The sequence below is a fragment of the Hylobates moloch genome, unplaced genomic scaffold (assembly GCF_009828535.3).
Source record: "Hylobates moloch isolate HMO894 unplaced genomic scaffold, HMol_V3 SCAFFOLD_11, whole genome shotgun sequence".
In the NCBI taxonomy this organism is placed as follows: domain Eukaryota; kingdom Metazoa; phylum Chordata; class Mammalia; order Primates; family Hylobatidae; genus Hylobates; species Hylobates moloch.
In genome coordinates, this window is record NW_026652286.1 from 106,833,725 (window position 1) to 106,850,994 (window position 17,270).

General features: G+C 43.2%; 1 protein-coding gene across 1 annotated transcript in view; it reads left to right on the top strand.

Annotated features, from left to right (window-relative positions):
* Nucleotides 1-3,091: 3,091 nt before the first annotated feature.
* The window catches only part of JAM3 (junctional adhesion molecule 3), a 75,972-nt gene continuing 61,793 nt past the window's right edge, over nucleotides 3,092-17,270 (top strand). The window contains exon 1 of the mRNA XM_032167934.2: nucleotides 3,092-3,219. Within this exon, the coding sequence (XP_032023825.1) occupies nucleotides 3,144-3,219 (76 nt within the window). The 5' untranslated portion in view covers nucleotides 3,092-3,143. The remainder of the gene's footprint in view (nucleotides 3,220-17,270) is intronic.

The following is a 17,270-nucleotide window of genomic DNA, read 5'->3' on the forward strand; positions in this document are numbered from 1 at the left end:
CAGGCATGCACCACCTAGCCTGGTTAATTTTTTGTATTTTTAGTAGAGACAGAGTTTTACCATGTTGGCCAGGCTGGTCTTGAAATCCTGACCTGAGGTGATTTGCCCACCTTGGCCTCCTAAAGGACCTGGATTACAGGCGTGAACCACTGCACCTGGCCCTATCAGTCTTAAGATCTCCTCCTAAAGGACCTGGATTACAGGCGTGAACCACTGCACCTGGCCCTATCTGTCTTAAGATCTGTTTTAATGTTGATGCTGGTCAGTTGGTCTGAATTCCAAAAGGGAGGGGGGTATAATAAGGCAGATCCAACTCCCCCATCGTGGCCTAAACTAGTTTTTCAGGTTAACTCTGAAGTGCCGTTGGCTGAGAGGAGGGGTCAATTCAGATTGTTGAGGGGCTTAGATTTTTTTTTTTTTTTTTGAGACAGAGTCTCACTCTGTCACCCAGGCTGAAGTGCAGTGGCACGATCTTGGCTCACTGCGACTTCCACCTCCCGGTTCAAGTGATTCTCCTGCCTCAGCCTCCCGAGTAGCTGGGATTACAGGCGACTGCCACCATGCCCGGCTAATTTTTGTATTTTTAGTAGAGACAGGGTTTCACCATGTTGGCCAGGCTGGTCTCAAACTCTTGACCTGAGGTGATTTGCCCACCTGGGCCTCCTAAAGGACCTGGATTACAGGCGTGAACCACTGCACCTGGCCCTATCAGTCTTAAGATCTGTTTTAATGTTGATGCTGGTCAGCTGGTCTGAATTCCAAAAGGGAGAGGGGTATAATAAGGCAGATCCAACTCCCCCATTGTGGCCTAAACTAGTTTTTCAGGTTAACTCTGAAGTGCCTTTGGCTGAGAGGAGGGGTCAATTCAGATTGTTGAGGGGCTTAGCTTTATTTTATTTTATTTTTTTTGAGACAGAGTCTCACTCTGTCACCCAGGCTGAAGTGCAGTGGCGCGATCTTGGCTCACTGCAACTTCCACCTCCTGGTTCAAGTGATTCTCCTGCCTCAGCCTCCCGAGTAGCTGGGATTACAGGCGCCTGCCACCATGCCCGGCTAATTTTTGTATTTAGACTCCTTGGTCTGCCAAAGTGCTGAGATTATAAGCGTGAGCCACCGCCCCTGGCCAGGGCTTAGCATTTTATTGTTGGTTTACATTCAGTTCCCTGAGCCCTTTTAAGAAATGCATCTCTCCTTAGTAAGCCACACCTTAGAAATAAGCATATTCAGATGGGTGATGCTGTGATGGAGGCAGAGCCTCCTCAGCCCTGCTTACGGAATGCTTCCAGGACTTTGCTGCTGGCCTTATTGAGCTCTGATTCCCTTCTGCACAGGGTCAGAGCTCTCCAGGGAACAAGGAAACCCTAAGGAAGAGCAGACACTTCACAGCCACGTGTGTCCTATCCCACTCTGCTGCATCCCTAGTTAGATTTCCAGTCCAGGAACTGTCTCAGCTGTTGGTAATGACATGCGGACTCCATCTGCAGAGGAAAATCAATGTCTTACAATGAAGCACCTGCCATCCACTCTCCTAGGAACCTCTGCCCCTTATGGAATATTCATGCAGCCTTTCTTTGTAATCTCGGTCTGAGTTTTGAAAGATTCCCTAGCAGAGAAGACCATTTAACAGGCAGACCATTTTGCAATGCAAACACTGAAAATTCCGCAGGAGAAAAGAGGCACTGGTGTTTGAAAACTGTGCTCTGTCCACAGTCAGACACCATCTCACAATTCCAAGTAACTCAAAGAGTTCCTTCAGTTAGGTAAATATGCCTGGCCATGTGACCAGGCCCTAAGGGGAATAATAGGGAAAAGAGAGGGCAGAAAAAGATGTCAGTGGGCCTAAGACCAATTTTCTTCTTTTTAATTTCTTGATTTTGTGTTTGATAAAGGGAAAGAGGCCACCATTATAAAACAACTTTTACACACTTTTACTTGTGATTTAGTGCATGGTGACCTGGAACATAAAGAAGATTTATGAAAGGAAAGACAAACAGAATCATAGTAGGTAACTGAGTTATTTTTAAATTTTTATTCTGTCTTTATAAGATTTTTGAGAAGGTAATCAATTAACCTAAAGATCCGAGCAGTCATAAAGATTTACAAAGAAGATTATACAGTGATGGAAACTGAAGCATATTCTTGGCAACAATCTCAATCTATTTCACGTTTCCTGGCATTTACATATATAAATTTGGTATACATAATATATAAATATACTTCTATTTTGCATGAAAACTAAAAATACTGAAAAAGTAGCATGAGTATATGAAAAAGTTAAACATTAAAAATAGTTGGAAACTGGCTTATTTTACTAACAATTATATTCAGAATTCTGTTGCTAGACTGCTGTTTCTGGAAACATTGGATGTGTACTTTCTATACTTGCTAAAATACAAGCTTTTCAAGTATTTTCCGTGGTATTGAGTGAGACTTTAAATACTCCTGCTTTTTTAGAGCTAATTTCTGCTTTAATTTATCCTTCTCTTCATTTTTCCCGTTTGTCCTCATCTTACCTGTTCTTCCCTGGTTTTACCATCTCCCAGTATTCAGAAATCAGAGCAAATAATTAGTCTGCTTTTCTGCAGAATAAACTATTGCGTATGCCATCATGCTTTTGATCTACACATAAATTATTTTAGTAAGACATCACTTTTATATACTGTATAATGTATGTATTGCTTATGTTTTAAGCAGATTTCGGCTCTTTTCCTTCCATCAATTTGGAATTGGGGGGCCCAAAATATGTGAAGGCAATAATGCTTCCAAGATAACTGGGCTGCATCCTTATTTGTAAAATAAGAAATACTTTATTTCCCAAATTTTAAAGGAGTGTTCCTTCTCCGACCTGTTGTGATGGATTTATTCTACAGCTATAGAAATATGCCCTGCTTCACTCTTGTACATACTTCTTTACTCTCCTCCCGCCAAGTTCATTGAAAGAGAACCCATGTGTCGGTCCAGAGCATCGCTGCATCCGTAAGCAGCTAGACTTCAGCTTCCTCTGTCACCATGGTGCCGGCTCGGCTGGGCCCGGCGGTCGCTATGGTAACCGGGGCGGGGCGCAGGGGCCTGCACGCTGGGCGCATGCGCGCGGGGACTACAAGCTGCGCCGCGCGGCCGCCGGCCCCTCAGCTCCCCTCGACATGGCGCTGAGGCGGCCACCGCGACTCCGGCTCTGCGCTCGGCTGCCTGACTTCTTCCTGCTGCTGCTTTTCAGGGGTGAGTTTGCGCGTTTCCGCTGTTGGGAGACTAGGGTCTGGGGCGACGGAAGCAGAGCGGGCCGAAGCGGCTGGAGCCCGTCCGGGCGAGAATAGCGGTCCTGGCTCCGAGGGCTCCCGGGGTCCCGGGCCGGAGGGGCGGCGCACGCCCGCGTCCTCGCAGCCAGGGCTGGGACCCGGGCCTGGCTAGGGCGGGGGCAGGCGGGCGGGGGCCCTGGGACGCCCGGTAGTTGGACCTGGGCGGGGAGCTCATTTGGGGTGGGGGGCCCGTCCCAGGCAGTGAGTCGGTCCCGGACAGCCGTCGGACCCCGGGGCGGGCTCTTCCCGGGCGGGTCCTGTGCTGGGCGGGGGGTCATCCCCGGGGTGGGCTCTTCCCGGGCGGGGTCCTGTGCTGGGCGGGGGGTCATCCCCGGGGTGGGTCTCTCCCGGGCGGGTCCTGTGCTGGGCGGTGGGCTCGTCCCCCGGGTGGGCCTCTCCCGGGCGGTGGGCACGGCCCTCTGGAGGGAGCGCGGCAGCTGCGGCGTGGGCGCTGGAACTTGCTGGAAGACCCTGCGCAGCAGTGCTGTGCTCTCCAGAAGGGACGGTGAGCGGGGGACGTAGCTGAGGACCAGCGAGGCAGAGCTCCGAGGCCTGGCGGGCTGCTTGGTCACAGCCCTCTGGGGATCTGCAGTTCATTTGACTCGACACAAACAAAGGAACTGCTTTTCTTTTGCAGAAATAAAATGGATATCAATCCAGTACCTTTTTTGTCTCTGGCCTGGCCGAGGAGACCACGCAGACCCTTATCCAGAAATAGCATTCGGGGCATTTGATCAAGACACTTTAATAAACTTGAGAGTTTTGTCCATTTTCTTTCCTTCTGTTTGGAATTCTCATTAGATCCACATTTTCCTGGACAGTTGTACAGAGGACTAACATAGCTTTCGTTTAGTGAGCTTGTGCTATCTGCTAGGCACTTTGGAGCCATTATCTCGTTTACTCCTTTCAGCAACTCTGTAAGGTAGGTTTCATTAACCCATTTTCAGAGTCAAGTCTAGTCTGCTTTCCAAGGCTGCATTCTGAGTACGTAATGAAGCCTCAACTTCATATTTACCTAAACCAGGACACCACACTCTTCCCCTGGCAGCCATCCGCAGGTAATCAGACCAGGACCTTTTTCGGTTCTTAGGTCGTTTTATTGTTTAATTGAGTTGCCACTGTCATCCCATCATGTTTTCCAGAATATACAAATTAAAACACGGAGGGACTGTTTAGGAGTGAAGGTGGACAGATTTTGGAAAACAAAGCATTCCTGTGTTTGGTGCTTTATGCTAATGGGATGCTCGTGATGGCTCGTGACAAAAGATGAGTTTTAGCGTATAGATGATATACGCCAAGGCAAAGTCTATATACTTTGCCTGAAAGTGATTCCCAGAACCAAATGCAGTTGGGAGATAAGGGATCAAAGGCTAGCCAGGGGACAAGGGTGTCAGGAATGTCCAGCACCCGCTGTGTTGGTCACACTGACACTGTCCTATTCACAGCCTGGAACAACTCTCTATTGTTGAAAAGATCTGTTCACGTGAAAGTTTGCGGTTTTTGTTGCAGGGCATTTGGCAGTTTAGCTCAGGAATGAATTTCAACGTGGTGGTTTGTTAATAAAACTAGAAAATGCGAAGAGCTTCACATAACCTCTGATTTCCTTCCCCTAAGGGACTAGTTTTGTGGCTTTTTTGCTGGTAGGGGCTGGGATTTACGTGCAGAGTGTAGGAGGAAGAATCAAATTTTGCAAACTAGTACTAATGACAAATAATTGAGGTGATAGGATGTATTAATCCACTTTGAAGGTGTGTAGCTATCTTTTTTTTTAGTAGGGGGCTCTTTTTCCATTATTTGGTTTATGCTTTAAGCTTACCCTAAAACTGTTCTTCCAGAAGTCATGGCAACTGTGTCTTTTTTATTTTTTATGATTATTCTCAATTGCTATGACTATTTATTTTCATCTTAAAAATTTTGGTTCTTGATATAATAGCAAACATTTCTTTTGTGGTTACCCTTTGCCAGGCTCTGTTACAAGAATTTAATGTGTACTAGTTTATTTAATCTTGATAACTCTAAGAAGTTGTTACTATTATTGTGCCCTTTTGTGGGTGAAGAAACAGAAGTATGGAGAGATTCAGACCCTTGTCGGGAGTGATATCCTGTGCGTTTTAAATGGGAAATCCTTCATTATTTGTGGTAATCCAATTTTTAGTTATTTGTATTATTCCATTTAACGGTGGAGTTCTTTTAATGGATCAGTTTAAACAAATTATCAAGTTTTCAGCACTATGTGGTTTGTATGTAAAATATTCTTTTGTTGACTCATGACAGGTGCAGTTCAGCTTTACAAATGTTATGCCACATGTCTTTTTTGAATGATTGTTTACTCATTAGTGTTAGGTTTCCAAATCTTTGATATTCTAGAGAGAAGTGCCTTATTTAGAATTAAAACAGTAACAGTTTTCATTCTTCAGATAAGACAATTTGTATGTTGAAGCATATCAAAATCTGAAAATCAAAATTTCTGGGAAATTTTTGAAAAAATGTTTAATTCTTTTATTTGCATTTGTTTGAACTCCAGTAACATTTTTTAGAATGGCATATTGTTTTATGTCGTTCTAATTCTTAATTATCTGGCAGATATAATCATTGTCAGACTTGTGTGTATGTTTTAAAAAAAACAAAGAACACCTGTCTTGAAAGCATGCAGTACTTTATATCAGCTGCTCATTCCCACATGACTTGTTGGTGGGCATTTGTTCTTCAGTGCTTCAGGCTAAGGAGACTGAATGGATAAGTACTAGAGATACTTAATCATAAGTAATTGCAGTATTACATTCAGGCAGAATTATCCACACAACCCCTAAGCTCCATGGAACTTGTTCTTAAACTCCATGGGGTGGGTTTAAATCAATTCTTTTGAAAGCAACCAGACGTTCATCAAGTGTAAGATGGCCACATAATGTAACAGACGCAGCTGTGGATTTAGTACATTCAACTAGCAGCTGTTAGAGATGTGGTATTAGCACATTCCTTCTCCATAAATTCTTTGAATTTTTTAAAAGCACAATGTAATAAAAGAAAGGAAAATATGTGTAAATGAAGTTAGGATGTATGGACTCTGCTGAAGAATACCCTAGTGGTGAAGTTGGATTTTTTTTTTTTTTTTTTTTGAGACAGAGTTTCTGATGCAGTGGCATGAGCTCACCTCACTGCAAAGCTCACTGCAAAACTCCGCCTCCCAGGTTCAAGCCACTCTCCTGCCTCAGCCTCCGGAGTAGCTGAGATCACAGACGCGTGCCACCTTGCCTGACTAATTTTTGTATTATTTTTAGTAGACATGGGGTTTCACCATGTTGGCCAAGCTGGTCTTGAACTCCTGACCTCAAGTGACCTGCCCGCCTTGGCCTACCAAAGTGCTGAGATTACAGGCGTGAGCCACCGCGCCCAGCTGGATTCTCTTTTAAGATATGTTTATAGTTGGCTAGGCGCGGTGGCTCACATCAGCACTTTGGGAAGCCGAGGTGGGCGGATCACAAGGTCAGGATATCAAGAACATCTTGGCCAACATGGTGAAACCCTGTCTCTACTAAAAATACAAAAATTAGCCGGTCGTGGTGGTGCTTGCCTGTAGTCCCGGCTACTCTGGAGGCTGAGGCAGGAGAATCGCTTGAACCCGGGAGGTAGAGGTTGCAGTGAGCTGAGATTGCGCCACTGCTCTCTTGCCTGGGATACAAGAGTGAAACTCCGTCTAGGGGGAAAAAAAAAGATATGTTTATAGTCAGGTGGTGTGAATGTTATGCAGTCAAAGTTGAATGCAAATTTCAGATCTTTGTATGTACTCTCAGAATTCTAGCAGTATATGCAAATAGCTTCACTGGAGTGTAAAGAGATCCTGAAAGAAAGTTTTGGTAAGCACATTCTTTTACACCTAGTTTAGCAAGGACAGTATCCACTGTGGTACTCTATATGGAGAGCTAAAGCCTTAATTGACTGTCTCTTTGCTTCTTGGCATGGCACACAGAAAGCTTCCTGAGAGTTAGCCCTTGTTTCTGATGTCCCAGGAATGCTGCAGTGTTTTGTGTTGGTGTGTTTCTTTTGGTTTTAAGTAGTATCTGTTATGTGTTATATATTACATTTCCCATGAGCAGTTAATACATACAGCAGAGGTTTCAGTGCTGCATGTATGAAAACATCAAACTATTTAATAGAGGTAGGACAATGTGAACATTTTTTCCTTACGTAATCTTTCATTTGCAGAGTTTCCCAAGGTTTCTATGGTTCAGCCTTCTTCCTGAAAATTATTGCCAAAATCAAATTCTGCCATAGTCATGCTATCTGCTGTGTTTGACAACCTCAGCCCACAGCCCACAGTGATCCTTCCTATCTCTAAGTAAGCTTAGATCATAGTCTTTAGTTCGGTTTAGTACAACAGCCATTTATTGAGTATCTATGATGTGTCAGGCACTGTTCTGTGTGCTAGGGTTGCAAAATGGGTAAAACATCGCCAGCCCTTAAAGAGGTAATTGACTCCGATTTACATTGGGCTTTAGTTGTTAGGTGTGAGTGCATTGTATTTTCTCAATGATAATAAAAAATTTGTTGGTAGCAGAGGCTGAATTTAATTTTTTTGTATCTTTCCAGGGTGATTCTAGTAAATATTCAGTTTGTCTCTCTTTGTCACTTGAAAGTGAGTTAACATTTCTTAAACACTCTCTTTGTGTTGAGGCATTTTTAAAAACATGTCTTATTTCTAGTGGCCCTAGGAACTTCTGGAAAAGTGTCAGTTTGTATTACAGTAGTTATTGTGGAAGAAAGAGATGGTAATAATTTATTGACGTGGTTTAATTTCAGAATCTTACTGCCATCTGCTTTTGTGCAGTTACACGGTTAAGAAGGAGAAAAAGATGGAGAAATGCTTGTGATATCATTTAAGTGACACAAGCTGCAGGTATGCTAGTATATACTGTATGATTACAATTACACAAAACATCTATGCTTGGGGAAAAAAACAGGATGAAAATGAACCAGAATGTTGATAGGGGCTGTTTATGAGTGGAAGTTTTACAGCAAATTGTTTTCTGCTTTTCTTTGTTTTTGTTTTCCTTGTTGATTCTTGTATTCCTTTGTTTTCCAAATGTTCTTTGATGAGGATGATTTTTGTGTAATGAAAAAAATTGCATCTTGGTTTGGCTTCCAGTAGATACAATAGTGGAATTTTAAATTTGGCACTAGTAATGGGAAAATATAATTTGTTTGTTTAATGTGATAGCATGTGGATTGTGCCTTTTTCTAGCTTCTTGATATCAGCCACATTGGATGAAGGAGTGAGTGGCTGACTGGAAGTTCAGTTGCTTGATAATATATTCTTTGTGACTCATTTGAGAGATTAGTTGCCACTGACTTTTGGGTGGGGGAGTCAGCTGTGGTGTCCTCAGCAAATGGTTAGCTGGAAAACTGAGAGCTGCCGAGATTACCCGCCTCCCCCCTTCTTTTTGAACACACTGACAAAACGATCTGAGTAATGGCCTTGGTTCACTTGTTCAAAGTGAGCCAAAATTTATTGAGCACCTACTCTGTGGCAGCCCCTGGAAGATCTCTGTTTTCTTCCTCTTGAGTGATAAAAATACAGGGTGAAATTGACTTCTGTTGAAACTAGACTCTGAAAGATGTTTCCTGAAGCACATGGTCAGCTGATGTGCCCCATCACTTCTTCCTGCCCAACATGGACTTCCCTGTTGGATGTCTTTCTCTAAGGAAAATACTTAATGTCTTTAGAATGAAGTGCAGCTGCCTGGAAGCTTAGAGACAATGCAACAAATCCAAAGACAGCTGCTTTTTTTTTTTTTTTTTGGCGGGGGTGGGGCGTGTTTTTCCTTTAAAGCATCTCTGTCGGGGTACTGAAACTTAACCAGCCAATCCATATTTATTTGGTAGTCTCCATTTTCATGGCAGTAAAGCATTCCGTGGGCAAAACAGGAGAACTTAAGATAATGTCTTCCCTTTACCAGAGGGAACATACAGTTTAGTTTAGTCAAATAACAGAGCAGCATTTGCTCTGTTATGTAAATATTCTGTGGGTTTAGAAGTGAGAGCACTTACTCTCTCTGGGCTGACCTGGTAGAGGAGAATTTCAAAAAGGAGCTGGACTTGTACAGATAATTGACTGACTTAAGTATAGATTTGGGAGGGACGGGTGTGGATGGGGAAGTGGAGGAAATAATGTGGGCAAAGGCATGGACTTGGGAATGCAAATGTTTTATTTTGGGATGAGTGAGTTATAATGATTAATAACACCTGCCAGTGACAACTGTGTGATAAGCATTGTGCTTATTGCCTACCTGGGAGCTTAGTGAGCTTGGGCTTCTATAACGGAATACCACAAACAGGGTGGCGTAAATAAGACATTTGTTTCACGGGTTCTGGAGCCTCACCTGGCTAATTTTTTAAACATTTTTTTGTAGAAACAAAGTCCTACTATGTTCCCCAGGCTGATCTTGAACTCCTGAGTTTAAGGGATCCTACTGCCTTAGCCTCCCAAAGTGCTGAGATTATAGGCATGCACCACCATGCCCTGCCTGAATTTCCTTTCAGTTATTCTACTTGTTGTATGTTGTGGTTTGCATACCTGTGAATTTCTTTCTTTCTTGAGAATTCTCAGTTCTTACCCATTCAAATATCACCTAGCTTCTACCTGGCTTAATTTTTTCTTTCTGTGACTGCGATTAAACATAGTCATTCTGGCCTTCAATACTGTTAACCTTTTCTGTCATTTTTTCACGTTCTTGTCTCTCTGTGCTGTTCTGGGTTCTTTATTCATTTTTGTTTTACAGCTAACTACTTCTGCTTCCAACTGTATCTAACTTATTTAACCAATACACAGAGTTTTTTCACCAATTATATTATTCATTTCTAAAATTTTCTTGGTTCTTTTTATAATCAAGTTGCTTTTTGCTTAATTTTTTTTACTCCTTTTCTTTTCTTTTTTTTTTTTTTTGGAGATGGAGTTTTGCTGTTGTTGCCCAGGCTGGAGTGCAATGGTGCGATCTCGGCTCACCGCAGCTGCCACCTCCTGGGGTCAAGTGATTCTCCTGCCTCAGCCTCTGGAGTGGCTAGGATTACAGGCGGCTGCCACCATGCCTGGCTAATTTTTGTATTCTTAGTAGAGACGGGGTTTCTCCATATTGGTCAGGCTGGTCTCGAATTCCCGACCTCAGGTGATCCGCCCGCCTTGGCCTCCCAAAGTGCTGGATCACAGGCGTGAGCCACCACGCCTGGCTTACTCCTTTTCACATTTTTAAAACGTGTGCACAGCTGTTTTGTATTCCATATGTGATATTTCAAATATCTGAAGTTCTTGGAGATCTAAATCTGTTGTTTGTTATTTCTTATGACTTGTACATATGGTGGTTTCTTTGCTTGTATTATAAATGGATATTTGGTTGATATTAATCTATGAAAATCTAGTCCTAACCCAAGGATGCTTTCTCTTTTGTTTTTCTATTGGTGTGCACCACCACACCTGGGGAAGTATTTTTTATTTTATTTAATTTTTTTAGAGACGAGGTCTCCCTATATTGCCCACACTGGTCTAGAACTCCTGGTCTCAAGTGGTCCTTCTACCTCAATCTCTCCAAAAACATTATTTTTTTTTTTTTGAGATGGAGTCTTGCTCTGTTTCCCAGGCTGGAGTGCAGTGGTGCGATCTCAGCTCACTGCAACCTCTGCCTCTTGGGTTCAAGTGATTCTCCTACCTCAGCCTCCCAAGTAGCTGGGATTACACGCTCCTGCCATCACGCCCGACTAATTTTTGTATTTTTAGTAGAGACGGGGTTTTGCTGTGTTGGCCAGGCTGGTCTTGAACTCCTGACCTTAGGTGATCTGCCCTCGGTCTCCTAAAGTGCTGGGATTACATGCATGAGGCACCACACCTGGCCTGTTTTTTGATTATTTAATAGCCACTCTGGTGTGAGATGGCATTTCGTTGTGGTTTGGATTTGCATCTCTCTGATGAGTGATGTTGAGCATTTTTTTGTATGTGTGTTGGCCGTGTGTCTTTTGAGAAGTATCTGTTTATATCTTGCCCACTTTTTAATGGGATTATTCTTTTCTTGTTAAGTTCCTTATAGATTCTGGATATTAGTGTGTCAAGGATGCCTTTTTTTTTTTTTTTGAGACAGAGTTTTGCTCTTGTTGCCCAGGCTGGAGTGCAATGGCGCAATCTCGGCTCACTGCAACCTCCGCCTCCTGGGTTCAAGCGATTCTCCTGCTTCAGCCTCCCGAGTAGCTGGGGTTACAGGCGGCCGCCACCACGCCTGGCTAATTTTTGTATTTTTAGTAGAGACAGAGTTTCTCCATGTTGGCCAAGCTGGTCTCAAACTCTTGACCTCAGGTGATCCACTCGCCTCAGCCTCCTAAAGTGCTAGGATTACAGGTGTGAGCCACCGTGGCTGGCGCCTTTTTTTTTTTTTTTTTTTTGAGACGGAGTTTTGCTCTTTCGCCCATGCTGGAATGCAGCGGAAATCTCGTTTCACTGCAACCTCAAGCGATTCTCCTGCCTCAGGCTCCTGAGTAGCTGGGGTTACAGGCACTTGCCACCACGCCCAGCTAATTTTTGTATTTTTAGTAGAGACAGGGTTTCACCATGTTGGCCAGGCTGGTCTTGAACCCCTGACCTCAGGTGATCCGCCTGCCTCGGCTTCCCAAAGTGCTGGGATTATAGGCGTGAGGCACTGCGCCCAGCCAAGGATGCTTTTTCTTGAGAGTGCAGCCTTCCACTGAGTGATAGCGCCTGTCTCTGGGGTGACTAGCTCTTTCAGGATCCCTGGCATTACTTAAAAATCTCAGGCTCTGCCTTCCTCTTGCCTACCTTTCTGCTGGTCCAAGGGCTCAAAAATCTCAGGCTCTGCCTTCCTCTTGCCTACCTTTCTGCTGGTCCAAGGGCTCAGTGTCCCCACTGGAGTGTTTTTTTTTTGTTTTTAAGTTGGAGTCTCGCTCTGTTGCCCAGGCTGGAGTGCAGTGGCATGATCTCGGCCCACTGCAACCACCACCTTCCAGGTTAAAGCGATTCTCCCACCTCAGCCTCCTGAGTAGCTGGGATTACAGGCGTGTGCCACCACGCCCGGCCAATTTTTGTATTTTTATAGAGACGGGCTTTTGCCATGTTGGCCAGGCTAGTCTCAAACTCCTGACCTCAGGTGATCCACCTGCCTCAGCCCCCCAAAATGCTGGGATTACAGGCGTGAGCCACCGCACCTGGCCCACTGAAGTATTAAAATGACCCTTTGCTCTCAGTTTAACACTCCTACCCATCTTTCTGCTCTCTGGTTTTAGCCTACAGCTATATTGGTTTGTCCTTTTAAAGATTTCCCCGACTTCCTTGTGAGACATGGAATAAAAACGATGACTTATGTGGGATCTTGTTGTTGGAGCAGAAGGGCCCTCCAGGGCATCTAATCAGCTGCACTTGTGAAAACAGGAATTGCAACTTTACTTCACCTGTTCCCCCTCTCTTAATGGAAGTCACACACCCTGCTTTAAGTGTTCTTGTTGTAAGGGTAATGTTTTTGTTTTCCTTTTTTAAATACAAAACTATGGGCCGAGCGCAGTGGCTCATGCCTGTAATCCCAGCACTTTGGGAGGCCAAGGCGGGTGGATCACCTGAGGTCGGGAGTTCGAGACCAGCCTGACCAACATGAAGAAACCCTGTCACTACCAAAAATAAAAAAATTAGCCTGGTATGATGACATGCATCTGTAATCTCAGCTACTTGGGAGGCCGAGGCAGGAGAATTGCTTGAACCTGGGAGGTGGAGGTTGTGGTGAGCCGAGATCATGCCATTGTACTCCAGCCTGGGCAATAAGAGGGAAACTCTGTTTCAAAACAAAAAAAAATTATGAACTCAAATATTTGTTTTTTTTTTCATTGCATACACCCCCAGGAAGTTCTGATATTCTTGAGGGTTGGGGTTGTATGCCTCTCACTAAGAATCACTGCTTTAAGGATGGGGCTCTGTTATTTAAAAAATATACCCAGCCCTACAGCTCTAATCTCTGTCCTTGAATTAGTTTGTCTGAAAAGCAAACATCTATCATTAACTTAAACTTTGGAGAATTATAGTTATTCCACACTAGACAGCCACCTGAAACAGCACCTACTTAGTCTACTAGTAACAGCTATAGATGAAGACATTCAGGGACAAAATACAAAGGTAACTTTACTGAGCTTTCCAGCTGAAATCTGGATTCCATTCTCCACAGGATGAAGTGCTGGTTTACTGAAAGGTGCCATCGATGTACTTGTGTGGACCAAAACCACCCACTGCATCTCTGGAAGGCTCCGTTGTTTGCAGCCTTTCAGATAGTTTTCTGGGTGAAAAAAAGTGCACAATATCGTGGGTGTTAGGCATTTTGGATTCATTTCCTAGCTTTGCATGTGATTCATTTTTTGGACCTTGGGGAAATAATATTGGTTGTAATCCAAATCACTTGAAAGTAATTTAAACCCCACCTCTCTCACACTACCACCAAAACATCCACATTTCTTTCCCTTTGTTATTATATAACCCACCTTAGATATATGAGTTTTAGATCCAAAGGAGTGACTTTGTAGGCATATAATTTGTAACTGATTAATTGAATTAGTTCATATTTGTTAATTATAATTGCATTTGAAGGTTTTGAAAATGTAGTCAACAGAAATATCTTCCTCTTCTGAAAATTTAGGTGTGTTTTGTAGCCAGGTAAACTTGGTTTGAAGCCTTCCTCCATCGTGAGAGGTTGGAAAAATTTATTCAGAACCCTCATTTTTGTTTGTTTTACAGCTTTACTTACTAGATCTAGTGTTTAAGAATTCCTGTGTTTGTTTACCATGAAGAAAAAATGGATAACCAATTGGTTGGGTTGTTATTTTTAATTCAGTCTGATTTCTAAGCATCAGATATGAAGTTTTCACTCTGACCATATTTGGTCTAGCTGGTAAGTCCACTGGTGATAAAGAATGAGCTTAGAACCTTTGCTGTGAATCACTAAAGCAGTGGCTGAGTAAAGAAAAATTCTCAATCTTTTATTTGCCAGACACTATTTTAGACCTTGGGGTAACATCAGTGAAATAGCTTAGGTTTTGACTACTTCATAGGAAAAGATGAAATCTATGGACTCCTCCAAAAAGTGCTTTTATGCATGATATGGTTTGGCTCTGTGTCCCCACCCAGATATTGTAGCTCCCATAATTTCCTCATGTTGTGGGAGCTACAATATCTAGGAGGAAAAAGTGGTTTCATGGGCCGGGCCCAGGGTCCCTGTGCTGTATGCTGCCTATAGACTCAGTGCCCTGCATTGAGCCGAGGCCATGGCTTCAGAGGGTGCAAGCCCCAAGCCTTGCAACTTGCACATGGTGTTGAGCCTGCGAGTGCACAGAAGGTCAAGAATTGAGGTTTGGGAACCTTAATCTAGATTTCAGAGGATGTATGAAAACGCCTGGATGTCCAGGCAGAAGTTTGCTGCAGGGGTGGGGCTCTCACAGAGAACATCTGCTAGGGCAGTGCAGAAGGGAAATGTGGGGTCAGATCCCCCACACAGAGTCCCTACTGGGGTACCACCTAGTGGAGCTGTGAGAAGAGGGCCACCATCCTCCAGACCCCAGAATGATAGATCCACTGACAGCTTGCACCATGCACCTGGAAAAGCTGCAGAGACTCAACACCAGCCCGTGAGAGCAGCAGGGAGCAAGGCTGTATCCTGCAAAACCACAGGTGGGGAGCTGCCCAAGACCATGGGAACCCACCTCTTATATCAGTGTGACCTGGATATGAGATTTGGAGTCAAAGGAGATCATTTTGGAGCTTTAAGATTTGACTACCTTGTTGGATTTCAGACTTGCATGGGGCCTATAGCCCCTTTGTCTTGGCCAATTTCTCCCATTTGGAATGGCTTTATTTACCTAATGCCTATACCGCATTGTATCTAGGAAGTAACTAACTTGCTTTTGATTTTACAGGTTCATAGGCAGAAGGGACTTGCCTTGTCTCAGATGAGACTTTGGACCGTGGACTTCTGAGTTAATGCTGAAATGAGCTAAACTTTTTGGGGGACTGTTGGGAAGGTATGATTGGTTTTGAAATGTGAGGACATGAGATTTGGGAGGGGCCGGGGGTGGAATGATATGGTTTGGCTCTGTGTACCCACCCAAATCTCATCATGTAGCTCCCATAATTTCCTCATAATGTGGGAGGGACCTGATGGGAGATAATGGAATCATGGGGTGGGTCTTTCTCGTGCTGTTCTCATGATAGTGAGTAAGTTTTATGAGATCTGATGGTTTCAAAAAGGGGAGTTTCCCTGTATAAGCTCTTCTCTTGTCTGCCGCCATGTGAGATGTACCTTTCACCTTCTGCCATGATTATGAGGCCTTCCTAGCCACGTGGAACTGTAACTACCATAAACCTATTTCTTTTGCAAATTGCCTAGCCTCGGGTATGTCTTTATCAGCAGCACGAAAACGGACTAATACAATGCATATACATGGAAAGTTTTATACACTATTTTGGGGGATTTATAACCCTCTCAGAAGACCATTTATGCACCACCTCAGGTTGAGAAGCCTGCTTTAGGGCCCAAGATCCCTATAGAGGACACATATTTTTAGAGTGTCTGCTGAAATAGATGCTGACTGCATGTAAACTTCAAGAGTGGTATGTAAAAGCATTATGTTATTCTCTTATTTATTCTTTTCGTGAATTCTCTTGAAGCCTGACTTTTCTATTTTATGGATGATGACTGTTAGTGTCAAACATCTGGTCATTTTCTATGTATATTTCCAGCTTAAGTTACTCTCTAGAGGTAGGTCAGAGATGAGACTTTGATTTAAATTGAAAACAGATTATGCATGTAATTTTAGAGATGCTTACTTCTGTGATTTTCACAGTGTTTCATCCTGTTAGTACAGCTTGTGCAGACTTCAGGCATATGAAAAATAGAACAAAATGCTGAGATGAAATTGGTGGAATTCCTCTTTCATCTACCTCTGGTGTCCATTTACAGCAGATCGCTCCCTCTCTTTCCCTATTTCTCCCTCACTCTTTCTCTCTCCAACATAGGCAATAGTGGTGAGAGAAGGTTTTTATAACATTGGATGAGGGATTTGGACTTTATGGAATCCAGAATAAATATTTTCTCCTTTACTACCCTGGGGCTAGTATCCCACATGCTGTTTGCAAATTGCAAAAAACATTCCTTCAAGTGAGTTCGGAGCCGGGTAACTTTTTGAGGAGGAGTGTTTTTGTTTTGCTCTCTCCTGAACTCACAGATTTTACTCTGTGCATTTCTTGTCAAGTACGTTTCCTACGTGCAAAGTAAGTAAAATCTATTAAAACTTTGGTTGTCATTATTCTAATGTGTGAACAGCATCTTTTAGCTCACATTAAAAAAAAACAAAAAAACAAAAAACCTCTTCTAATGAAACCTTGAGGAAGAAAATTAGCTGGAGTTTAGAGGCTCTGATTTTAAGCCTCCATGATGGGTCCTTTTCTATATCTCCTCTGTAGTGGAGTAACGATGTGACGTGCTTGGTGTAAAACCTCAGTGTCCAGTGGAAATCACCTTACCATCATGGCAGAAATCACTGGATTTGGCTTTCCAGGTGACAGAAATGAGGCACTTCTTTGCATGTTCTTTGCATCTGCCCTTTCATAGAGAATTGGGGAGATGGAATTGGACTCTAAAGAAATATTACCTTTTTTTTCTCTTTTTTCTATGTAAAAGAAAGCTTATTGCTACATAATAAGGAGAAAATTGGTCATAAGACTTTAATTCATTTTCTACTGGGGGATCACAGGATTTGTAGCATGGTCTTTGGCTCTGCAGATATATTCTGTCACTGTATTCTGAGTAACCCTGAGCATTGCCATTTTTCTTCTTTTGTTATCATGGCCTATCTCAAATGCAGGTCATCATCTTGTCTTTCTGTTCATCTCTTAACTCATTCCCCAACATGCAGCTTCATATACCTATCTGTAAAGCCTTTTTAATGGAT